Genomic DNA, 25889 nt, shown 5'->3' on the forward strand with positions numbered 1-25889 from the left:
TGAGTGACACCATGCACAGGAGTGGAGTGAACAGAGAAAAGTTGAGGAGGGTGTGGTGGTGCCCTCTGTCTTCTGGGATGAAGAAGATCTCTGTTCTCAAGACCCTTGGCCCCAGGGGAGGAGAAAATGGGGGGGACTGTTGTCCCAAATTAGAAACTGTTGTTCTTTGGTCTTTGGCAAAGCATCATTAAAGGAACCCTATGAGCAGATTCAGTCCATGTACAGTGGTGAGAGCACTGTACATGGAAGGAGGATGTCACAAGGGCAGATCTCTGGGCAGTGCCATGTGTGACATGGAAACACAAGAGGTTGCAATTGTGTTTCCTGCGGGAGTCTATGGTACAAGAGAGACTCCTCTCTCTCTTGATGGACTGAGAATTGATCGGGAATCCAGGGTTTTGTCTCACTGTGTTTTGTTGGAAATTGGGTGGAGGGAGGAAGAATGTTTTGGGAGGTTTTCATTTTGAATTCTGTGTATTCCTTTTATTATAGTTGTAGGTTAATAAAGTTTTTTTCTTTATTTCTAAGTGTGAGCCTGCTCTGCTGTGTTTCTGGTTGCACCTCACAGCATTCACTTGAGAAAAATATTTTTTCATGGGTGCGCTGGCATTGCGCCAGCGTCAAACCATGATAGAAGAGAAACCTGTTTTACCAACCAGTAGGTTTTTCTCCTCAAATGTTCTTGGTACCTTACAAATACAGAAACCTATCAAGATTACCATCAACTTTTTCACAATCACTCATTTTATTCTAAGTATGATTGAAACTCCTTCTGGTAAGATATCCTACTAATTTTTCAAGTGCATTTTGTGCATGCTCAGTGTCAGATACAGACTTCAAACTCTTCACAATCTTAAATATAGTATGAAATACTATACACTCTGTTGGAGTGCAGGAGATCTTTGCAGAGGGATTGGGACAGACTGGATCAATGGGCAAAGACCAATGGTGTGAAACTCAGCAAGGTCAAGTACTAGGTCCTGCCCCTGTGTCCTGCTGGGCCACAACTCTAAGTAGCAATGCAGGCATCCCCAGGTGGGGAGTGTTTTTTTCGCCGATGTAACAAGCAAAAGGAGAATATGAAATTACCTTAAACTATGAATAGGGAGATTGGACATTAGAAAAGAGTTGCCAAGCATTGGACCAGGCTGTCCAGGAAAGTGGTTATCATCACTAAAGCCACTTAGGAAATGTGTAAATGTGGCACTTGGAGACAAGGTTTAGGGGAGGACTTAGCAGTGCTGGGTTAATGGTTTGACTCAATGATCTCAAAGGCTTTTTCCAACCTAAAAAATTCTTTGATTCTGTGATATAACAATTGCAAGAAGAATAAGGAATACTGTTATACTGGCAATGATACACACAATTAGGTGTAACAAGTCTATATTTTTCATGCGCTTTTTCACTGCACTCACCTCATGTGTACAACCTTCAACAGTTTCCACAGACTGCACCTTTACTTGAGGCATCAGATCTATCAGACTAAAAAAATATGAGTTAGGATTGCCAAAAAGTATGAAAATATCCTGTTTTTTGTAGAAGTAAACATGTTGAATTCACCTGTGCTTTAACTGCAACACTAAAAAAAAAGGATGTGCAATCTTGGCATGGACAAGCTGCAGAGGTTACTACCAGGACTACTACCTGTAAGTTAAAATTTTGCTACGATATAAATCTACTTTAGCTATTGATCAAAAATTGCACCACAAAACAGCACCTGGGTCACATTTACTCATGCAGTTTTATGATTAATGAGAACTTTTTTCAAGATACAATGAAACAAAATTCAAGACTTGTATTCCTACTACTAGTCAACACAGAGTAAGAACACCTTGAAGCATCCAAAGCACCTGCCTGAGGACAAGGCCCCTCTTTTCTTTATCAGTTCCTTCACTCATGGCCACAAGAAGGGACTGGAGTCCCATTGCATGAAACTGTTTATTTCTGATGTATACATTCTACTGATGCCACTAACACAGAAAATTACTTAAAACGTTGGCTCTGGTTCTGTTTTGCTTCTACGCACTTACCCTTTACAGTGTTTTGAGAAGTCTTCTCAAGAACTTCTCACAGAAATCTGACACTGACCTTCACAAAAGTTATATGAAAGACCGAATGATAATGCAGTTACCACCTTACATGTCTCAGAAGCCTTCTTTATCTTATTGCCAATTTATTTTCCCTGTATCCCAAGCCAACTACGTCTTTCAACGTCATAGTACACAGCAAGCCTGCCTCCTTCCATGTGCTTCCAGCTCATCTCCTGCTCTGTGTGAAATCAACACAATGGCTTTGACCGCAAGTCACGGACTCAAATGAGTAACTACAAATTCATTAATAATTTCTACTGCAAAGGCCTACACGTGTGTGGTATCACTTTAAAATATACCCAGCTTTCATCGCTGCTGAGGCTGCACTGGCAGCACTTTCTCATTTAAACAGATAACAGAAAATCAAACGTAAGTAAATTCACCTTTACAGGAAAACACTGCGAAACTCCTTTACATCAACTGCTCCCAACTGACACATAACTAATCAAGGCAGCTTGCTAAGACTACCTTACACATTAAGCTAAACACTTACTTAACATCTTCTGATAAAACATCTTCCAATTTCGGTTTTTTTCCCAAAATGACATTTTCAGTACTATCAATCTCAGCTTCCCTTTTTGGTTTGACTATTGCTGCTGGTACTGAAGGTTTTTCTTCCAGTCGTTTTCTGCAACATAAACACACAAGAAATTTAAATTTTGCCTCATTTATTTATGCATTTTCAGGAAAGAAAACTCTAAGGGCAACTGTGATCACACTGCACTTGGGGAACAACCCAGGTAACCTGACCCACAAAAACTGCTGTAGAATTTCAAACCAGTACCCAGATAAGCTGGCCACCAGGTCCCCACACTCCCCAGTTGGCCACAGAGCCAGGGATCCTGGAAGAGTGGGTCACAAAATTACAGAATGGGTCAGGCTGGAAGTGACCACGGTGGCACATCTGGTCCAACCTCGCTGCTCAAGCAGGACCATCCTAGAGCACATTACACAGGACTGGATCCAGATAGGACTTAAATGTGTCCAGTAAGGAAGATTCCACAAACTCTGAGCAATCTGTTCCAGTGCACAGTCACTCACGCACTTAAGAAGTTCTTCCTCAAGTTCAGGTGAAACTTCCTGTGCATCAGTTTCGGCCTCTTGGCTCTTGTCCGATTGCTCGGCACAACCAAGAAGAGCATGGCTGCATTCTCTTAGTACCCTACCTTCAGATACTGACAGACATTCCCGAAGTCCCGAGGGGGTTCAGCAGCTCAAACACGCCGGAAGAAGCCGGGCCCAGCGTTGCAACCCTCACCCCGCTGCTAGAGCAGCCCAGTACTGCTGCCCCAGCCCGGCTCTGCGCCCTTACCCCGGCTTCCTGGCACCCTCGGCGGGGCCCGCTTTGCTCTTCTTGGTGCCAGAAGCAGCGGCGGCCGCGTCCTCCTCGAACACGCTGAAGAGCTCATCCCCAAAGGCCTCCGCCATCTTAGCCGCCGCGCTCCCACAATGCCCCGCGCGGGCCGCACAGTTCGCGCGAGAAGGGCCCTTCCGATCCCGCCCCCTGGCGGGGGCTCCCGCCGGCCTTGGCACCGGTAGCCGCCCACACGGCCCGTGCTCGATGTCAATCTCGATTTCTGTCCGAGTCTGGATCTTCTTCCCGATGCCGAACCCCTCCGTAGCCCCCCGCTGAGGGCACACGTGGCCTTTTCCCCCTTGAAAGTGATCGGCGAAAAGCCGACACAGGCCGCGCGGCCCGCGCGCATGCGCTGGGAGCGCTGGCCAATGGGAGGCGGTGGCGGCGTGCCGAGCACGGTGCCCGGATGTACGCGCGCGCAGAGCGGAGAGGGGCGCCATGGGCGGCCGCAACAAGAAGCAGCGCGCGGGCAGCGCGGCTCACGCGGCCGCCGCCGCCACCGCCCGCGCCCGCGCCGCGCAGGCCGGAGTAGCCGCGGCCGCGGAGCCGGGCAGCCGGACCGCCCCGCCGCGACCAGCAGCCGCCTCCAAGGAGCCGCGTGTCAAACAAGGTACCGCAGCCCGCGGAGCCCTGGGAGCGGCCGTGCCGTGCAGGAGCGGGGATGCACTGTGCGTGTCCATGGCTGAGGGTGCTATGGCTGGAGAGGCAGTGCCCTCAGGGAGCCCATGAGGGTGCGGCTGCCGCGGACCGCGGCGTTACGAGGAGAGGCCGGCCTTTGGGGTGGTGTTTCCCGGCGTCCGGAGACGTAGCTGGAACGAACTGCTCCTCTCCTAATCCGGTTGGGCTTGGCTACAGCCCGCCTCGTCTGTCTAGCTGGTCAAGGGAGGGGACTCCTCCCCGTCTACTCGGCCGTAGTGAGGCCACGTCTGGTGTTCTGTGTCCAGTTGTGGGCTTCTCCGTACAAGAAAGACGATGAGCAGAGGGTCCAGTGGAGGGTTACAATGATGATGCAGCTCCTCATGAGGAGAGACTGAGAGAGCTGGGCCAGTGCAGAGAAGACTGAGAGGGGCCCACATAACATAATATTTAATAAATATTTAAAATAATGTAATATTTATATACATTTATGTATATAAGTATTTCAAAGAGGATGGTGCCAGACTCTTTTCAGTGGTGCCCGGAATGAACAGAAATAGGCACAAACTGTAACACGGCAAGTTTCACTTCAACAGGAGGAAGAACTCCTGTACACTGAAGGTTGCAGGGCACTGGAACAGGCTGCCAGGGAGGTCACAATGTCTCCCTCTCCAGAGACGTGCAGAACTCACCTGGATTCATTCGTGTGTTCCCTGCTCTAGGTGATCCTGCCGCACCGGGTTGGATGGTCTTTTAGAGGTCCATTCCAACTGCAGCTATTCTGTGATTCTGCTGTCAGGGGTGTGTCTCAGCAGATAAGTCTTGGTAGTATCGATGTGTTGAGTTAATTACAGAAAGTCTTGTTATTAGATTATCAGCAGTTCCTGTGAAGCAAGTTTGGAAGGCACTTTCCCGGAACTTCTGATGTATTTGTTTTGTATATTATCAAAATCAATATAATGTGGATTTGGGATTATTTTGGGCATTTTTTTCTGTTTGAAAGACAAGTTACAGGGCTGGAGGCACTTCTGTGGTGTTAGATAAGATGAGGGATGGCTGTTCTGAGTGCAGTCTGAAAAACTATTATTCTGAAACACTGTGAGATGCCTATTTTTGATAAGCCAGCTTTGCCAGAAGTAGGTCAGATACCATATAACATTAGAATAGCTTGTATTGCAGACATTAGCAAAATCATGCAATGGCCAGGGCATCTGAGATTCCTGCTAGTTAAGAAAAAGTCTTGTAATCTGGTAATATAAGCCTCCTGAACCTACGTGTGTGTTTTGCTTTTACAAGTGTGGGCTCTACTAAGTGTATTTCATGTGTCCTCTATTCCTCCCATAACCGTGGTGCTCAGTCCTCTTCAGAAAATATCATGCTTCTCTCTCAGTTGTATACCGTGGTGAAAAATCAGTCAGTGTAAGTGAAAGCTAATTTGGTATATTTTAAAGAGCCCACGGTAAGTGCTAGTGAGTAGATCCTGAGTGCTGACAGCTGTTTGTATCTCCTGGTCAGAGGGGACCGTACCTTTTCTGAAGTGCAGTTATCAGAACCTGGTCTGATCTCAAAGCCGGCTCTCCCAGACCTATTCTACAGGAAAGCCAACAGGGATGAGCTGCCCAGCCGACCTGCTGGAAGATAGCTGTGCCTCCTGGAGCAGCGTGCAGCCACACAGACTGGTGGAAGCTTTGGCCTTGCTCACTCAGTTTCTTTCTGCCTGTGCTGTACCAGACGCAATATACGTGCTCTGAAAGTGATGGAATTCTACAGGAAGCTGTGTGTTGTCATTCTAATGACAATAAATAGTTTTGTGAATTAGGTTTGGTTTTTTAAATACCTGTTAAATTAAAAGTATTTAAGAATGATCAGAGCAGACCAAAGGCTTCTGTAAGCCAGTGCCCTGTCCTAGGTAGGGGACAAAAGCAGATAACTAGGTAAGAACAGATCAGACATGTGGTGATACGGCTGTAGGATAGTCTTACAGACTCCACCAGCTGTGGCTTAGGGTCTCCCTGAAGCATATGTAATTCTTATTTCAGTGCTCTCCCATATCAGTTGATTTCTTCACTGCAAAGTTGTTCTCTCTGCCCTTGGACCTCAGTAAATATCTACTGTCTATAGCTTTAGTGGCAAACAGTTCTGTTACATAGCTATGTCCTTTGTAATAAAAAATCCTCAACAGCCTTGCTTGTTTTGAGATTGCCATTTACTTTGTTTTGAAATTACCTTTTGCTTCCCTATTTGGCAATCCTTTTTCAGTGTTCAGAGAGTGAGCAGTCAATCCCATTTCTTCTCATTATATCCTTTGAATTTTATGTTTTGTCATAGCCCTCCTCGCTATTTCTTGTTCAAGGCCTTTATTGATTATTATTGTTGTTAAGTACCTGCAAGTTTCTGGCAAGTTAGTGTAATAGTTTGCACTGACCTGTGTTATGTTAGGTCTGCTTTAGCTATGTTAAACAACGTTCTGTATGGGTTTTATGTAATTGATGGTTATTTGCAATTTGCAGGTCCAAAAACTTACAGTTTTGGTTCAACAGATTCCAATGCTGCTGCAAATCTAGATAAATCTGTTCTTAAGGCAAGTATCTTCTTTACATAAAACAACTTTGATTTTCATAGTACTGCTTTAACTGAGTAAATATTTCTTCAGCTCTTTTTCAGTATTAGGTTGTGCATGTAAACTGCATTAATATATGAGACAATTGACCATTTAGAGTTTGATTTTGTTTAGGGTTTTGAGTGTTCTTTAAGTAATAGGGGTAAATTACTGTGGTAGGATGTCTTATTTTTTTTTTAAATAACAAGTAATACTTTGCATGCAAGACTATTTTAGGAGTTAGGTATGGGCTTCTGCTGTGCATATGGATCTTTCTTTCTGTCAGAGAAAGGATATAGATTTTATATAACAAACTTAGTAGTAAGTAAATATAGGTTCATGTTTTAGAAAAGTTTCAAATATTAGAATTATTATATTAAATTTGTTTTTAAAGGTGTTTTGGAAGGATGATATCACAGGTTGCATCTTGATGTTCAAATTATTTTATGTGAGCAGAGGAGAAAGGCCTTGGTTTTTTTTGGTAAAATTTTAATTTACTTACAGTATTTCCCTTAATATACCAAATCTCCTTTAAAATGTAATTGGGCATTCTTGGTAATAAGGAATGAACTCCTCTATTTCAAGTGAAAGTGTATAGCTTGCGGAAGAAAAAGTGTCCTTTTTGTAAGCAATGTTTAGGCCGCTTACAGAAAGTTTGAAAAATTGGAATTTGAATGGCAGAGAGATTGTTAACGTCCTTAGTCATGAAGTGCATTGACCTGTCATAAAAACTTCCAAAGTTTACCTTGTATCAACTCGTTTTTTCTTTGCAGGTAATGATAAATGGTAATTTGGAGAAAAGGATTATCGATGTGATTAATAACCATAAAAACCAAAATGAGGACAAAGGAATGATTTCCAAACGACTAACTGCAAAGAAACTACAGGTAAGAGTTCAAAATCTTATTTTTCATTATTTATTTAGAACAGTTGATTTCTCGTAATTTTTATCAAGTGTCATATTACACTTGTGTGTATTACACAATTGTATTGTGTGCGGTACAAGCCAATACAGCATGCTTTTCAGTAGTTATATTAATGATTAGTCAGTGAAATCAAGAAGTTTGCTTATTAGGAAAGGCACATCTTTTTGGACTCAGGAACTAAAATCAAGAGCTTTCAGACAAGATAGAGAAATAATACTTAATCTCAATGTTTTAGGTTTCTTACGCTTTTTATTTCATATACCTGCAAAATTGCGGTTATGTCTTTACTTAGCTAGAAAACACATTGCGTAGAGAGAGGCAGGAATGTAGATTTATTGATACCTATGCGTGCATATTTAAAAAGAAAATACAAATGCTGCAAAACAGATTTTTCTGCTTCATTTTTGGGTACATTAATACATGGTGTTTATTTCCCTTTAATGCTGGCTTTCTGATACATGGCAAATAGAACTTTACAAGTCTATATTAGATTGCTTGATTAAGTCCTAAGCTTTTTGGCTCTCTTCTTTATAGGATGTATACATGGCTTTACAAAAATTCTCTTTTAAGACTGAGCACATTGAAGAAGCAATGAAAAATACGCTTTTGTATGGGGGCGATCTCCACTCTGCACTTGACTGGCTTTGTTTAAACCTTCCCAATGGTGAGTATGGTTACAGAAAATAGTTTTGGACAGAAGAGAAATAGGACCTGCTAAGCAGTAGCATTACTACTTCATAATAATAATTAAATACAACTTTCCTCTAAGACCAGTAGTTGCAACAGTGTTCCTCTCCTAGATGCACAGCTGACTGATTCTCGTGTATTCTAGTGCATGCAGTCTTGTGGTCTTCTGCTCCTACAGTTGGAGTTCTCTGGATGTCCGATGAGCAAATATACTATCTTATATAAATGCTAAAGCCTAGCTTTTATTTCAGTTTGTGTTCTTATAGTTGGTTCCCAACACAGTTTAAAGTATTTTCTTGTAATTATTATTGATATTTTCTGTGACATGTTTTTTCTTTTTTTTTATTTTGAAGATGCTTTGCCTGAAGGTTTTAGCCAGCAATTTGAAGAACAGCAGCAGAAACCTAGAGCAAAATTATGTTCTGCTGTATCACAATGTGGAATGCTGTCTCATTTAGAAGATAACAAAAAGAAAGAAAATGGCCCTGGAACTAAGGTAATCTGAAAAATCTAATCAGTAGTTACTTGGATCGGGGGGAAGAGACAACAAAACTTTCTAAAATACAGGAGTTGCATTAATTTCCAGCACTGATGTGGAAAGCTTATGAAAATGTTGTGTGACTAATAATTAAACTTGCACTTTAATTTCAATGGAATGGTAATTTAAAAGTACTTTTCCTGTGGCGTCTAGAAGGTTCTTCATAGTTCATTTTTGTGGTAAAGCACAGGGAATCTCATGAGAGTGAGATTAGATAGTAGGAAGAAATTCTTTTCTGTAAGGGTGGTGAGACACTGGAACAGGTTGCCCTGAGAAGCTGCTGATGCCCCATTCCTGGCAATGTTCAAGGCCAGGCTGGATGGGGCTCTAAGCAACCTGGCCTAGTAGAAGGTGTTCCAGCCTATAGCAGGGGGGCTGGAACTACTAGGTGATCTCTAAGGTCCCTCCCAGCGCAAGCCATTCTAGGATTCTGTAGCTAAATTTCCTAATTTTATCCTATAATGGGTTTATTCTGTTTATGTATATGTGGCACTCTCTACGACTTATGAGGGTTTCAGTTTGCCTATGTACTGTCAGTGTTTTGATTTCTGTGGATATTTAATCTTAAACTAGAAAACAAAAAGATTCCCTGCAAATTATTTCATTCCTTATAGTAATTCTAGTTATTCTAGTGTTAAGATCTATTTAGGTGTATAGTGGGATTTTCACACTGGTTTTTGAAAGCTTTTTTTCCTTGTCATATATATATATATATATATATATTACGTATAAAACCTTAATAGTAGTTCCTAGGTACTGGCAGAAGAAAGCATTGCTTTCACATACATTATCATTACTTTTAACTTACATTGCTCTTCTTAGGAAACGAATGTGAGGAAAGATAAAGAATTGACTATGAAGGAATGGATTTTGCAGTATGCAGAGCAACATAGTGATGAAGAGAAGGATGAGTCTGTAAAAGAGACAGATGAAGAAAAATTTGACCCAGTAAGACAGAATAATGCTTCATGGAAGTCCTTCTGAAAATTGATATGTCTGTTACATCTGCTTGTGGTGGATCTGTGTGTTACAAATTGGGGATCAAAAACTTTGTTACCAGTAATGTATCAGGGTACTGAAGGAAAACCTGTTTTAGCTTCTTCTTTTCTAAGTTGTTTTTCCTTTCCCATATTATTTGTCCTGCGCTCAAAATGGTGAACAGAATATGTGGGAAAGAAAAACTTAAAATACATTTCCATGAGATTGAGTGAGTTACTATCAAATCCTGGGAGGTTTTGACTGTTAGCTAAATAAAAACTCATTGTTTCCCCATTGCATAAGCTTGATATAAAGGGAAAAAAATCCCACATTTTATTATGAAGGTCATTGAAAGTAACAAGCATACCATATTTGACTTGTAATTAATAATTCTCTCTGAAATAGAATGAGAGGTATATACATCTGTCTGCCAAGCTTTCAAAAGCAAAAGAACAAGCAAGCATCTGCAAGCAAGACAAAGATAAGCAAGGCCAGAAAGCAGCACAAGATAAAATAAGAAGAATTCAGCAAGGTAGAGCTATGCAAGTTACCTGTGTTTTATTTTCCAGCCTGCATGTTTGTTAGGCAATTAAATCTTGGAGTCATCAGGTTGAATTGAAGATAATTTCATTATCTTTGATGCCACTCTATGAAATGAAGGCTTTTCTGAATCTGTTCTTTCTCCATCAAATTCTAAGAAGTCAGTAAATTTTCACTAGTTCTGGTTTTTGGTACTCAGTATGAAATAATTTACTTGTTTTTTAAGCAGTTGGTGGGTATAAGTTTATATTCTCTCTGTGACAGAAATAGCAGTACTTGAGGAACATCCAGTATTTAATCCAGCTATAAAGATTTCAAACCAACAGCAAAATGAAAAGAAAAAAACTTCATCACCTCAACGTCAAGAAACCACTTTGAATTTGAGTTTGCTTGAAAAACCTGATGGTGCTGCAAAGGAAGACAAAGGTGTGTTGGAAGTAGTTCAGTACAAGCTTGAATCATACCACAAATTTCCAGGATTAGTTCTTGTTTTTGTAGGTTTGCAGTGCTGAGTGAACAAGCTCTGATTGTGGGAAAGGAAGGTAGACTATTACAGAACCATTTAGCTTGGAAAAGACCTCTGAGATTGAGTCCAACCTGTAACCAAAAACCACAATGTCCATTAGACCATGGCACTGGGTGCAAAGTTCAGTTGTTGCTTAAAACACCTCCAGGGATGGTGAATCCAGCACCTCCTTGGGCAGCCTAGTCCAATGCTTGTCAACCCTTTCTCTGAATAAATCCTTCCTAATGTCCAGCCTAAGCCTCCCCTGATGCAGATTGAGGCAATGTCCTCTTGACATTCCCTGGTTGCCTTGGAGAAGAGACTGACCCCCACCTGGCCAGAGGCTCCTTTCAGGCTGTTGTAGAGAGTGGTAAGGTCACCCCTGAACCTCCTTTTCTCCAGGATAAACATGCCCAGCTCCCTCAGCTGCTCCTCACAGGACTTGTGCTCCAGACCCTTCCCCAGCTCCTCAGTGTCTTTCTTGGAGTGAGGGACCCAGAGCTGGACACAGCACTGGAGGTGTGGCCTCATCAGTGCCCAGCACAGGGGGACAATCCCTGCCCTGCTCCTGCTGGCCACACCATTGCTGATCCAGGCCAGGCTGCCATTTGCCTTCTTGGCCACCTGGGCACACCCTGGCTCATGTTCAGCTGCTGTCACCAGCACCCCCAGCTGGTCCTTTCCAGCCACTCTCTCCCAGCCTGTGGTACTGCCTGGGGCTGTTGTGACCAAAGGGCAGGACCTGGCACCACTGGCCTCAGCCCATCGATGCAGCCTGTCCAGATCCCTCTGCAGAGACTTCCTGCCCTCCAGCAGGTTAGCCCTCCCACCCAACTACGTGTCATCTACATACGGTCTGTCTCACTGACCAAGCTAACTTTAAATGAGCAGATTACATTGAAAGCTATTTTTGTCATGCTATCTTGTCTTAAAAATTAGATTTCTTTTTCAGTTTTACGGCTAGTTGCTGTTTCAGTCACACTCATCTTTTTAAACTATTTTCATTGTAAATCTTCAAACTGTTAAAATATTTTCTAATAACCAAACTTTAATGAAACTTCTAAAATTACTGGGTGATCAAAGATAACAATATACTGTCATTAATTTTCTGCCAGATACTTCTGTAGGAAAAGCAGAAATTTCTGTGATGTAGCATCAATACCTGTGTTTCTGTAAAACATTTCAGAAGAGTGTGCTATCTGGTTAAATACTTGTGAATTAAAGTTAAAAATTACTTCAAAGGACTGTAAAATAGAGGAGATTTTAGAATGCATTTTTCTGCTCTTGCAGTGAAAAAAAGAGAACCACTAGATATAAGAAATTTTGATTATAGTGCTCGAAGCTGGACTGGTAAATCTCCAAAACAGTTTTTGATTGACTGGTGCAGAAAGAATTTTCCAAAGAGCCCAAATCCTGCTTTCGAAAAAATTCCTGTTGGAAAATATTGGAAATGTAGGTATGTATTTCCTGTGAGGTTTACATTTGCCTTTTGGTTAATTTGAAAATAAAAATTCTGGCCAATTCTCTCTTGTTGAAACAGGTTTATATTAATATAGTCTGTTTAGCCCAAACTCTTTGTTAGTTGATCAGGGAGCTATTTTACTCTGGATAGCTCTGCAAAATTGATGCTTAGCTTCGACAAAAGCACAAAAAACCCTTATCCCTGATTTATGGGATCATTCACTAGAATCTTATTTTTATTTGTGTACTGCTGAATGAAAGATTAGTCTGAAGCAGCCCTGTGAGATAGATTTGAACAACTTAGGTTGGGTATTCTTATTCAAAGTAACATTAAATCAAAGATTCAAGTTTATGAATATCAAAACCCTTCTGAAAATTGTTTGAACTAAAGTGGAAGTTAAAAACTGATGTTAATGCTACCATAAATTTGAGTAAAACAGTGTAGTATCTTACTTTTATTTTAGAAATCAAGTCTAAAATGCAGAGTTGTAGAGTAGAATATTACCATGTATGAATAAAGCAGACGCAAAGTTACAAATAAGCAATGTTTCTTAAAGGAACCAAATAAAAGAGCTTGTTTTCTTGCTCAAGCTAAAAACTACTAACAGACTGCCACCCCTAAAATTTCCCTAAGAATATGGGAAATTTGGCTGCTGCTCTGACAGCTGTTTATCTGTTAAACAGATGTTTGCATCTTAGTAGATCGTTGAATGTCATCTTGATCTATCCTAAATAGTTACAAGCACACAAACATTGGGTCCTTCTTCCAAAGCACCTAACCTTAATGGTAATCTGTATGTATATAAATGGTTCTGCCTTGAAGAAAATGGAGATGTTTGTAAAGAGAAAAAAAAAGACACAAATTCACTGCTGGAATGCTTGCTGAAAATTTTGTCATACAGGTATTTTCTGTTTATATCAGTTGCAGAAAATTGAGATAACTGCTTTTGAAATTTTTCATTAAGGGTCAGGATTATCAAGTCATCAGATGATATAATGGCAATGTGTCCTACAATTGTAACAGAAGATAGTATGCAAGCACAACATCTAGCTGCTACTTTGGCACTCTACCATTTAACCAAAGGACAAGTAAGTTTCTTAGCAGTATTACTGTTCTTGGTCTTGAATCTGCCTCTCCATTTTTTTGCTATAGTATCTACAGTTGAGTTCTAAAAGTAGTTTCATGTTGTATTTCCTATTAAATTCTTTGCTTCCATTACATATTTGTTTATATCTAATCATGCATATGCTTTGCAGTATCCAGAAGAGATATTTTTTGGTAAAGCTGTACTTTCAGTCTTTTAAAAACTGAAAGCTAATTGAAAATAAAAACGTATTGTTGACATTTATATTACTGCTTTCATAGTTTCTGTACTTAGAATGGTTTCCTACTTGGTTTTTGTCAAATCTTTTGACATTTGTTTACACATAAAATATTAGTGATACTACTAAGTAGTATATAATGTAATTTTTTTCTGCTTTTTTCACCGAAGTCAGTTCATCAATTGCTGCCTCCTACCTACCGAGATGTCTGGCTAGAATGGAGGGATATCGAAAAGAAAAAGGAAGAAGAAAGCAAGATAGAAACCAACAAACCACGTGATACCTTTATTGCTAAATTGTTAAACAAACTGAAACAGCAACAGCAGCTACAGTCTGAAAACCAGCCAAGACTATCTGAGGGTCCTGAAGATTCCTGGGAAAACTTGGTTTCTGATGAGGACTTCAGCAGTCTCTCCCTTGAGACCTCAGATGCAGATAATTTGGAACCTTCAAGGATTTTGTTTAAGAAGCTGCAGAGTTCCTCTAGATACCAAAGGCTTCTGAAAGAGCGACAGGAGTTACCTGTGTTTAAGCACAGATACTCGATTGTAGAAACTCTTAAAAAACATAGAGTAGTAGTTGTTGCTGGTGAAACAGGCAGTGGGAAGAGTACCCAGGTGCCCCATTTCCTGTTGGAAGACTTGTTGCTAGACGAAGGATCAAAAAAGTGCAACATTGTTTGCACACAACCCCGAAGAATCTCAGCAGTGAGTCTGGCAACAAGGGTTTGTGAAGAGCTAGGCTGTGAATCAGGACCGGGAGGAAAAGTAAGAAGTGTCTTAATTCCTTTGCTTGTCTTAATCAAATACAGGGGGCTGGATTGTTGACAAAAACAATGAGAGAACATTTTTTCTTATACAACCAAAGAATTAGATGTTATTTTGTCTTGAAAAGGACTTCTTGGTATGTCAGTTGTTTCTTTTTCTCTTGTCACCTGTGAACCTGTAGGTATGCATATATGATTTCTAAAATCTTCAGAGGCTGATGTAAAGCCTGATGCCAGAACTGATGTAAAGTGTTTCAGAGCTGGAAAGGTCAGACTGGGCAATCCAGTCTGGCCTTGAGTGAGGCCATGCTTTGAGAGGCCCTTTCCAGGATAATTTATTTTGTTGTTTGAAGAAAGGCGAAGTGCTGTATTTGCTAGGGTAATTTGTATAAGAATATTTTTGAAACTCTCAGAGTCCTGAAAACAACCCTGATTTTACCAGCTCTTTGCCACTCTGGATAACTTTGATGATTTTTTCCTTTCTTGACAAAGTAAAGTACTTGTATGGAACTGTGGCAGTCATTCACTATACTACTTAAATAGCATTGTCCAGTGTTTGAATCTGACAGCTAATAAATTTCACTTAATTTTGAATGTTGTTAGCTTGTATATTATTTTAAGTTATTCTATATTTTCAATGTTTTTTTTTTTTTTAGAATTCCCTGTGTGGCTATCAGATTCGTATGGAATCAAGAACAGGAGAAGCCACCAGACTGCTGTACTGTACAACAGGTGTCCTGCTTCGGAAACTTCAAGAAGATGGTCTCCTGCAAAGTATATCTCATGTTATTGTTGATGAGGTTATCAGTTCTTTACTATTCTGCAGAAATTACAGTTATTCTGGGCCTTGATCTGTACTAAATTCTTGCTATAGATCTGTTTTTCTAATTCTAGGTACATGAAAGAAGTGTCCAGTCTGATTTCTTGCTAGTTATCCTGAGAGAGATCTTGCATAAGCGCTCAGACCTGCACCTGATTTTAATGAGTGCCACTGTAGACAGTGAGAAGTTTTCCAGCTATTTCTCACACTGTCCCATTTTAAGGATCTCGGGGAGGAGCTACCCAGTTGAGGTAGGTAGATGTTTATTTTGATTGTGCAAGATACTTTGTATGTATGTACACAGTGTTTGCCTGGTTAGTATCTAGGCAATATATCTATATCACTTTTTTTTTACCAGAAATGCAGATCTTTAAGTATTTCAAGGACTTGTAGTTCATTTTCTTTTATGAAAATATAGAATAGCTTCAGGGCTTTGGAGTGCACAGCTGTACTATTTTTTGTGATGGATTTATTGATTACAGTCAGTCCATCAGTTGCGCTTTGATTTTTCTCTGTTGAACTTAGGTAGAAAGGAAAGCATTAAAGAATTCTTCTCACACACCCTGTAACTTTCACTGCACGCTTATGAGTTTTTCTTAGGCGTACTATATAAGTTATGGTAAAGGTTATGTCGTGATCAGGTGGAGAGGCTCCTTAACAAACTTGATTGCACTGAGATTTGGTTTTCAAAAATCATAAGGCAGTTTAAGTTGAAATCTGCAAGAATTATTACAACATTAAGGCCCTCCAACTTTGTTATGCAAGATTTTAAAAATAAAAAAGGTTGCTGATTAGTTTTTTACATGCTTCATGTTTTTTCTTTGAATTTTTACTAAAGATTTTCCATGTTGAAGATGTAATTGAAGCAACTGGCTATGTCCTGGAGAAGGACTCAGAATATTGTCAGAAGTTCTTGGAGGAGGAGGAGGAAGTAACAATAAATGTTACTGGTAAAGGAGGAAGCGCTACAAAGCACCAGGTGAAACAGGCATTTTTAGTTTTGTCTTGGAACCTTTTGGGGGTTTTTATTATTTAATCATTTTGGTTCCTTTGAATTTATTGTGGTTGGACCGTAGAATATCAAATAAATATTTTATATAAAAAAACAGAGACAATGACACTGCTACTAATATTTATGAATGTTTCACCCTTTTGATTGTTGCTCCAACTCCTATATAGATGTCTTGATTTTGCTGTATTTGACATTGAGGTCTCTTGTAGATTACCAGCTCTGGATTTATAAGCAGCAACAGGGAAACCATTTCTATTTTTTTTCCCCAAAGAATTCTCCTACATAGTGAACTTAACAACAGAAAAGACAAGGCCTTATCCTTAGCTGAAAAATTCCCAAGATCCTCCAACTTGGCATGCCAAATGAGATTATTTACCTGAGATTGCTGTATAGCCCTCATTAGTTTAACAGGTTATGATAAGTCTTTAGGTACTCTATGGTGACAGTTGTATATGCTTTTGGATCAAAATTCTTGAAGGGGAAATTCTATCAGTGCCATCTGACTTTGGCATCTTAGGCTGTTAATCTAGACTATGTATTTTGGGAAGATACCTGTCTGCTCTGACTTGCTTTGCAAAACTTCTGAAAATTTAGCTTGCTATGATCAAACATATACATATGTTGAAAAATAGTCTGGTGTGCTCTACTGATTGTTTTCCTTCAGTACAGAAGGATATGTGGTGTCAAGCTTCCTTAAGTGTATCGAGTAACTATGAAGTAGTTTACAATAGTGCCACTTAATTTAGAAATACTATGCTATGTATATAAGATGTCTAGGAAAAAATCAAATGTATGTTTCTCCTGCTAACTCTTCTTTTTTCCTGTTCCAAAACACTGCAGGAGTTGCCAGCTAATTAATTCTTAATTTTCCTTGCAAGTATTAGTTGAGATGGGTGAAGTGAGGGAGAGGGAAAAGGGGAACTAGTTTCTTACACCCCAAAACAGGAGTTTTGAAAGAAGAGTATACATCTTGTTATCCCAGTTTGAACTGAAACCAGTTGAATGAGAGATATGGATCTGGGGACTGTTTACCTCTTGGACAGACTTTAATTTTTACCTTTTTTAAAACCTGGAATGTCATTTAACGGTTGTAGATACTTCTACACATTATGTAGGTGGTTGTGAGTTAATCTAATTCACACAGGTTTTGGTGGGAAGTTAGTTAAATTTCTCTTATTCCAATCTCTATTTCAAGTGAATGGCAAATGCACCTTCTGCTCTCCTACATTCTTCTAAAATACTAAGAATGTGATTTTTTTTTTTTTTTCTGCTTACTCTTGTTTTTTAGGAGTATGTCCCAATCCAGTCTGGATCTGGTATCGATTTGGCTCCTCACTATGCGAAGTATAGCAATCGTACACAGCAGGCTGTCTTATATATGAACCCTTACAAGATCAACCTTGAACTTATTTTGGAGTTGCTTGCATACTTAGGTACTTCTAGTCCACCTCTTAAGAAGTTTATGTACTTGGGGTTTCCTTTGGACCTGTTTTCCACTGCTTTCTACTAATAATGAAGTACTTGACTTCGTTCTTATAGGAAAGATCCTAAGAAGCATTAACCATGGGGCCTAGCATTCGTTCCTCTTGTTATGTGAAACGGTTTGCAATGCATGTTTGTTTTAACTATATGCTTGTGCTGTTATTTTCCAGATAGAAGTCCCCAGTTCAAGAATATTGAAGGTGCTGTGCTGATCTTTTTACCAGGCCTTGCTCATATCCAACAGCTGTATGATCTCATTTCAACTGACAGAAGATTTAACTTGCATGACAGGTAATGCAGATATTTTTTATTAAGTTAATGCTCTAAGTTACAACCCAACAAACATATTCATTAAGGTTTGCTGTTCTTGTAAAAGGCAAGTGAGAGTTACACCTCTGAGCTAATTGTGCTACAAATGTACTTTTACTGCCATGTAAATGTACATTGCCTACAATACAAATGTACTTTTACTGCTATAGTCTAAAAGTTATACAGCCAAAAATGACAGATACTTAGGAATGGTATGATACATTTCTTTATTACTTTCTATTTTAGTCTTCAACAAATTTATGTAATCAAAAGCACTTGACTACTTCTCCACTTCTTAGGGTATGGAAACTGCCATACCTGGGATACAGATTTCTGTGGCTTACTGTTTACATGGAAGCAACTACTTCCTGAGACAAGCTCCAGAGCATCTGGTTCTACCAAGAGAAATGACCTAGGGTTGTAGTGAGAGATCATTTCTTTTTTTTCTTTTTTTTTTTTTCTTTTTTTTTTTTTTTGGGTAACTAAAAGTTAGCAACACAACTGCATAAAAGGAACAATTGCAGTCAAATGCTAGATATCTGTTTATGGACTGAAATGTAAAGGGCTGGAAGAGAAGGAAAATACCAGTCTCTGTGGCTGTCTCATCTCTGAAGGCCTCTATTACTCAAAGTTGCATGTATTTGTAATGGTCCTTTTCTTGAAAGCACAATTTAAAGAACTTGGGTTTACAGACACCTAGCTCCCTTTATTGCTAGGCTGTTATTGTAAAGTAACCAGCAGTTCTGTAGTATTAATATTTTTCCTTCATTTTTACTGAATGGGAGAACATCCCTATGAACTAACTAGGTTATTTTTCTAGCTATTGTAATAAAACAATGATGTAGACTTTCATACCTAATCATACAAACTCTTCCAATTGTCTATTCTTCAAATGTTGTCATTATACTGGTCTTATTTTTTTTACTCCATGTTATTTGATAAGTGTATATTTATTATTATAATTTCTTGTTGTAGGCATAGATTGATAGCTTTGCATTCTGTTCTTTCAACTCAAGATCAAGCAGCTGCATTTACAATACCTCCTCTTGGTATTAGAAAGGTAATATTTATGAAGTTCACAACTGAAAGAGAAATTTTCTGTGGGTGCAAATCTGAATTGTTATCATACAGAATTACACAACAATTAGGTGTTCCTAGAATTTCCTCTCTCAGATAATACCTCTCACAGATAATATGCTGTGAAAATCTTAACAGTATTGGACAAATTCTTAAACTTAAAATTTTCTGTGAACTTCCTTATTTATCATTTACGTGTATTTTAACTATTGTTAACCAGTAACTATGGCTTTTTATCTTGAAAAAATACTATTTTATTTGCTGCCAAACTATGTAATTAAATGTTGATCAATTTTGGCAGATACTAACCAGTAATTTTGATGGATTATGAAACAAAATGTGAATGTGAAATTATTTCTTAACTTTCAGTTTCTCTCCTTGGGGAAAACTAGACCATTTTCTAAGTCATGTAGCTTTTAATTATTTGTCAAATGATTTAAGGAGATATTTCTGGGTAAAAAAAAAATTTAACCAGACTTACTCCATAATACTGATTTAAAGGTTGAAACCTGTTACACATTCCAGTTCTTCTATTTATGTTATACTACTCTTTCCAGATTGTTTTGGCAACCAATATAGCAGAAACGGGTATCACAATACCAGATGTTGTCTTTGTAATTGATACTGGGAGAACAAAAGAAAATAGGTAAGAGTTTGATTTTTATCAGTCACACTGTGGTTACTGTGAATATTTGGAGAATAGAGCTGCAAGGATTTTGTAGCATCCTTATTACCTTAGAGTAATACTTCTAGTAATTATCCTTATTAATTAGAGTTCTGATGCAGACATGTGCTGAGCTCATTTAAAAGCTTGCAGTTTTGGGTACAGGTTTGGGATATATGTTTGGAGTTTCAAATGGTGAGAAGAAAAAGGGAAGTTTATAGATAATAGATATAATATAGAGATAATTGTGATTAAGTACTGTTTTAAAAATGGAGAAAGTGTTTTTATGCTATCTTGGTTTTTGAAAGTTATTTTTTCTTCACTTTAAATGTGAAAATCCCTACACAATGTGTTAGAATGATTCTGAATTGCCAAGGAGATGAAACTAAAAAACTTATCTTTTCCAATTTTTTTACTTTCACTAGTGACTTGTATTCAATGTATTATAATATACAGTTCTTCCCAGATATGCTTGGTTTTCAAAACTAAATGTATTTTCAAAAATTTCTCATTAGATGTATTGCCAATATGCTGTTCTTCAGGTTAAATGTACATGAAAATTGTATTTCTGAAATCTGAATCTGCTTTATAATGTTTAAGGTATCATGAAAGCAGTCAGATGAGTTCCCTGGAAGAGACCTTTGTTAGTAAAGCTAGTGCTCTGCAGCGGCAAGGAAGAGCTGGGCGTGTTAGGGATGGGTTCTGCTTCCGAATGTATACGAGAGACAGGTATTGTAAACATAGCGGAATTCTGTAAATCACATAGATACTGTCTTTTTTTTCCTGTGCAAGACTGAGAATTCTTGTTGAAATTCACTTTATTTACTGTAAACCAGAAAGATAAAACTGGAAAAACTCAACCAAAACAAGACTTTGATTATTGTATGTGTAAAGTGTTACTGTAGTCTTTCACACTTTCTAAAAAAGTTAATTTTATTATTAATATTTCTGTAATGTGTTTTTAAAAAAATACTCATAATTAAAGGAACAGCACAGCACAGGGAATTGTAGAACATCAGTTTTTTACAACACCTGATTGGCTTACATCAAATGTGTGCGAACCTTGCCTCCTAAACTTCGAATTTTTTATCAGACAAATCTGTAGGCTTCTGAGGAAGTAATCTCTATGGATGAGATGGGGGCACTGCAGAATTAGTTTCTATTACTGCAGTGGAAAAACCTCTTTCCTGGTTCTGTGAAAACCTAAAGTGACTATCAGGTGAGAAAGAATTAAAGTCGTTTGATATAACCAGTGAAGTGTGCCTTTTAGCCCCCTAAAAGACTATCAGTTTGGAAGCATTTTACAGACTTGTTTTGAAAATTGGGGTTTCCTGCTTTCTCTCTCTGACTAAAACTTGTTTTCCAAGCCACAGCACATACCTTAATTCTAAGTATGAATGGCTTACCCATGCTACTCCCTTCCCTGCGCCTCAATAGAAAAACTGCAAAGAATGACCATGTAAAAATCAGATTTACAAATTTAATTCAAAGATTTAGTTGAATATATATGTTTTTGTGATTTTATGATGTTGCAGGTTTGAAAGCTTCATGGAATATTCTGTTCCAGAAATACTGCGTGTGCCCTTGGAGGAATTATGCCTTCATATTATGGTACGGTTTTTGATTTTAGAATTCCTAACGTTGTGTGGTGGGTTGACCGTGGCTGGACGCCGGGTGGCCCCAAAGCTACTCTATTATTCTCCACCTCAGGTGGATGGGAGAGAAAATACAACAAAAGGCTCATAGCTAGAGGTAAGGACACAAAGAGATGACTCACCAGTTACTGTCCCAGGCAAAATAAGACTTGATTTGTGGAAATCAATAGAATTTATAATCAATTAAATTAGAGTAGGTTAATGAGATGTAGAAACCACCCCTCCCTCTTTCCTGGGCTTAGCTTTATTTCCCAATTCCCTACCTCCTATCCTCCATCAACACAGGGAGATGGGGAGTGGCAGTTTTGGTCAATTTATCAGATTTCTACTGTTGCTTCCTCCTCAGAGAAAGGGAGGACTCGTTCCTCTGCTCCATCTTGGGGTACCTTCCACTGGATACAGTCCTTTACAGGCTTCTGCAGTGTGAATCCTTCCCACAGGCTGCAGTTTTTCATGAACTGCTCCAGCATGGATCCCACTCAGGGTCATAAGTTCTGCCAGCAAACCTGCTGCAGTGTGGGCTCCTCTCATCATGGCACAACAGGTCCTGCCAGGAGCCTACTCCAGCATGAGCTTTCCACAGGGTCACAGCCTCCTTCAAGCATCCACCTGCTTGAGTGTGGGCTCCACCACAGACCTCCATGAACTGCAGGGGGACCAGCCTTCCTCACCATGGGCTGCAGCAGCTGGAGAACCTCCTCCCCTACTTTGTTCACTGATTTTGGTATCTTCAGTGTTGTTCTCACCTCCTTTTCTCTGGCTGCAATTTGTTTCTGTGCAGTAACTTCTCCTGGAGGCATGATCACCATCACTGGTTGGCTCAGCCTTGGCCAGTGGGTCTGCCCTGGAACTACCTGGCATTGGCTACATGTAGGGAAAGCTGCTCTCAACTTCTCACCAAACTCACCCATGCAGCCTCTACTACCTAAACATGGCAACACAAGCCCAATACACCTTGTTAGCTAAAAATACTGTGCATGCCTCTGGAGGAATTACACCTTCATAATATTGCCTGTTTCAGAATTATTGACTCTCATAGCTGAAAAGGATTGTTACTACAGACCTGATCCAATGCAGTTACTTCGTGGGGCTGCTCATACAGGTCAGGGAGTAGCCCAGCACTTGATTGCTGTAAAATACAAGCATGCTGTTCAGAGAGTAGTGTACTATATTATTCCAGTTTGCCTCAGAGTGACAATTTTAAACTTTGTTAATAGCCTAATTGATTTCTGTTTAAGAGAGGAATTCCATTACCTCCCACCATGTCTTAAGTGAGTAGGATGTGTATGGGAAAACTAGCAACCTGGCAAATTAGTGCTGGGTTGAACTGCAGCTCATCAGGATTGAGATTCCCGTCTTCATCAATGATCACTGGTAACACACTTCTCTGAACAGTGGTCAAGCCATATGAAGCCCTTACAAATAATGAGGTTTTGTTAACCTATTGTGAAGCATGTCAGCCTTCCAGGAAGCAAGAAGCTTGTTTGGTGGGGAGGGAATGTGAACTTTTGATGCAAGATCAGCTTTCCAGTTTTCTGTGTAGCTGTTAGAGAACTTTTTTATAATAATTTTTTATATTTAAATATATGTCCCTTTACTTCACAGAAATGCAATCTTGGCTCTCCTGAAGATTTTCTTTCCAGAGCATTAGATCCACCACAGCAGCAAGTAATTGGTAATGCAATGAATCTTTTGAGGAAGATTGGCGCTTGTCAGTTAAATGAGCCCAAGCTGACTCCATTGGGCCAGCACCTTGCAGCCCTTCCTGTTAATGTAAAGATTGGCAAAATGCTTATATTTGGTGCTATATTTGGATGCTTGGATCCTGTGGTGAGTGAAAAAAAAAATTAAAAGTATAGAAATTGTTAATTCTTTGCAATTAATCTGATTTCTTGTAATGTGGCATTTTGAAAAGGTGGTGCAAGTTAAAATGTTTACTTTAGGGTGAGGACACCCAGATGTCATGAAGGGGAATAATGTAAGTGTTCTTCATGGTTGGACTCAATGATCTTTAAGGTCTTTTCCAACTCAAAGTGGTTCTGTGATTCTAAACTCCTAGGTGCTCTCCACAGTGGATAATCAGGTTTGGTTTCCAGGTTTTTTCCTCAGTCATCAATGGTAACCACTTTTATGGCAGTCAAGTGAAGTCCCAGGTGACTGGGAAAGGGGAAACATTGTATCTGTCTTCTTTTAAAAAAGTAGAAAAGAGGGGCCTTGGGAGCTACTAAAATGTCAGCTTCAATTCTGTACCTGGGAAGATCGTGGAACAGATCCTCTTAGAAATATGGTGTGGCACTTGGAGGACAGGAAGGTGATTCAAGACACCAGCATGAGCTTAACCAAGGGCAAGGCCTGCTTGACCAACCCAGTGGCCTTCTGTGCTGGAGAGACCACATCAGTGGACAAGGGGAAGGCTACATACTTGTTTATCTGGACTTCTGCAAAGCCTTTACAGTGGTCGCCCATCTAAACTGGAGAGGGATTGATTCAAAGGGTAAACTATTAGATGGATAAGAAAGTGGTTGTACAGTCCCATCCAGAGGCTCATGGTCAAGGGCTCAGTGTCGCGATGGACATCAGTGACAAGTGCTGCCCTCAGAGGTCTATACTGGGACCAGAGTTATTTAATATCTTCATCAGTGACATATGACAAAGGGATCGAGTGCCCCCTCAGCAAATTTGGAGATGTCCCCAAGCTGAGTGGTGCTGTTGACGCACCTGAAGGATGGGATGTCATCCAAAGGGACCTGGAAAAGTGGGCAGATGTGGAGCCAGGTGCTGGTGCTGCATCAGAGTCAGGACAACCCCAGATACCAGCACGCACTGGGGATGAACAGATCCAGAGCAGCCCTGGGGAGAAGGACTTGGGGGTGCTGGTGGCCATGGGCACTCACAGCCCAGAGAGCCACACGTGTCCTGGGCTGCATCCAGAGCAGTGTGGGCAGCAGGGCCAGGGAGGGGATTCTGCCCTTCTGCTATGCTTTCATGAGATTCCACCTGTAGTGCTGGATCCAGCTCTGGTAGCCCCAACACAAGAAGGATGTGGACCTGCTGAAGTGAGTCCAGAGTTTATCACAAAGCTGATCAGAGAGAATTGGAGTGCCTCTTCTTTGAGGAGATTGAGAGAAGTGGGGTTGTTCAGCATGGAGAAAAGGCTTCAGCATGACCTAATTGCAGCTTTTCAGTGTCTGAAGGGCATTGAAGAGGAACTTCTTACAGGGGCATATGGTAACAGGACAAGAGGGAATGGGTTTGAACTGAAAGAGCATTTGGTTTGATTTGATATTAGGAAGAAATTCTTTACTGTGAGGGTGATGAGACACTGGCACAGGCTGCCCAGAGATGTTGGGGATGTCCCATTGCTAGGAGTGTTCAAGGCCAGGTTGTGTGGGGCTTTGTACAACCTGGTTTAGTGGAAGGTGTCCCCGCGTAAAGCAGGGGCTTGAAACTAGATGATCTTTAAGTCCTTTGCAACTCAAGCCTATCATTCTAAGATAATGATAAAAGAAAATTTCAGGCTATTTGTTTTATGAACCTGTAAGCTTATAACAAAATAGTTCTAAGTGGTGTGTACTGAAAAATTGCAGGCAACTTTGGCTGCTGTTATGACAGAAAAATCCCCATTTACTACACCTATTGGTCGAAAAGATGAAGCAGATCTTGCAAAATCATCTTTAGCTATGGCAGTTTCAGACCATATAACAATCTACAATGCTTATCTGGGGTAAGTGATGATTCTCCTATGCTCATAACTAGTAGCAGATAACACATAACGCAGTTATGTAAAGAATCCTTAATAGCTCTTGAACTGCTTTCATTTCAAGTTTTTTCTGTTCAGAGTAACAATAGATTGACAAGTACTGTAACTGTAAATGGATAGTTTGCTTAGTGTTTTGTTCTTCAACACCTTTTAACTATACCTGGACACAGAGGTTTACTGTGTCAGTTTATTCTAGTGTTCAAAGTTTTTTTTTTTTTTTTTGCTGTTTGTGGTATTTGGACCAGAATATTTTGTATTTGATAAAGCACAAATGTGTAAAATGACATACAGGTTTTTTCCTCTTCAGGGTATTACCACTATGTCTGAATTTTGTTTTGACTGTCAAGACAGAAATGTGTGGGGGTTGAGAATAAATCACCTTGTATTTTTGTTAGTATCTGTCAAATCTACATTACAGACATGTTCTTTCAAGTGTCCTTAGACCAGCAGAATTCATCTTCATTAAAACAACTTACTTTAGAGTGGAGAATGCTTGCCAAAACACATTTTTGTTCTTCAACTTAGAGCCTCTTCTGCTGTTATAGTCTTGATGGGTTTCTTGCTCTGTAAGACACTATTTTTTCCTTAGGTGGAAAAGGGCCCGACAGGAAGGGGGGTATCGTGCTGAAATGACTTATTGCAGAAGGAATTTCCTTAATAGGACTTCACTGTTAACTCTGGAGGTAAAACTTACCTTTATGCTC

The 25889-nt window shown here is 39.8% G+C and overlaps 2 protein-coding genes across 5 annotated transcripts in view; one reads left to right on the top strand and one right to left on the bottom strand.

Moving 5' to 3' along the window:
• Positions 1-3760, bottom strand: part of MTREX (Mtr4 exosome RNA helicase) — a 43266-nt gene extending 39506 nt beyond the window's left edge. Inside the window, exons 1-3 of one of the 2 annotated variants that reach the window (XM_054003953.1) lie at positions 3403-3760; positions 2584-2718; positions 1416-1482 (exon numbers count right to left, since the gene is read on the bottom strand). In XM_054003953.1, the coding sequence (XP_053859928.1) occupies positions 1416-1482; positions 2584-2718; positions 3403-3518 (318 nt within the window). In that variant the 5' untranslated portion in view covers positions 3519-3760. Of the gene's footprint in view, positions 1-1415; positions 1483-2583; positions 2719-3131; positions 3243-3402 lie in introns of those variants that run through there. The other variant, XM_054003954.1, reaches the window with a different exon arrangement.
• Positions 3761-3885: 125 nt separating this feature from the next.
• The window catches only part of DHX29 (DExH-box helicase 29), a 29046-nt gene continuing 7042 nt past the window's right edge, over positions 3886-25889 (top strand). Inside the window, exons 1-23 of one of the 3 annotated variants that reach the window (XM_054003104.1) lie at positions 3886-4057; positions 6594-6664; positions 7456-7569; positions 8143-8272; positions 8649-8791; positions 9656-9781; positions 10217-10343; positions 10616-10777; positions 12147-12312; positions 13283-13406; positions 13811-14407; positions 15063-15206; positions 15301-15477; positions 16065-16205; positions 17527-17671; positions 17891-18011; positions 19005-19089; positions 19664-19752; positions 20371-20499; positions 21306-21381; positions 23031-23255; positions 25013-25149; positions 25775-25868. In XM_054003104.1, coding sequence (XP_053859079.1) covers positions 3886-4057; positions 6594-6664; positions 7456-7569; positions 8143-8272; positions 8649-8791; positions 9656-9781; positions 10217-10343; positions 10616-10777; positions 12147-12312; positions 13283-13406; positions 13811-14407; positions 15063-15206; positions 15301-15477; positions 16065-16205; positions 17527-17671; positions 17891-18011; positions 19005-19089; positions 19664-19752; positions 20371-20499; positions 21306-21381; positions 23031-23255; positions 25013-25149; positions 25775-25868 — 3495 coding nt within the window. Of the gene's footprint in view, positions 4058-6593; positions 6665-7455; positions 7570-8142; positions 8273-8648; positions 8792-9655; positions 9782-10216; positions 10344-10615; positions 10778-12146; positions 12313-13282; positions 13407-13810; positions 14408-15062; positions 15207-15300; positions 15478-16064; positions 16206-17526; positions 17672-17890; positions 18012-19004; positions 19090-19663; positions 19753-20370; positions 20500-21305; positions 21382-23030; positions 23256-25012; positions 25150-25774; positions 25869-25889 lie in introns of those variants that run through there. The other 2 variants (XM_054003105.1, XM_054003106.1) reach the window with 2 other exon arrangements.

This window comes from Vidua macroura, chromosome Z (genome assembly GCF_024509145.1).
Source record: "Vidua macroura isolate BioBank_ID:100142 chromosome Z, ASM2450914v1, whole genome shotgun sequence".
NCBI lineage: Eukaryota > Metazoa > Chordata > Aves > Passeriformes > Viduidae > Vidua > Vidua macroura.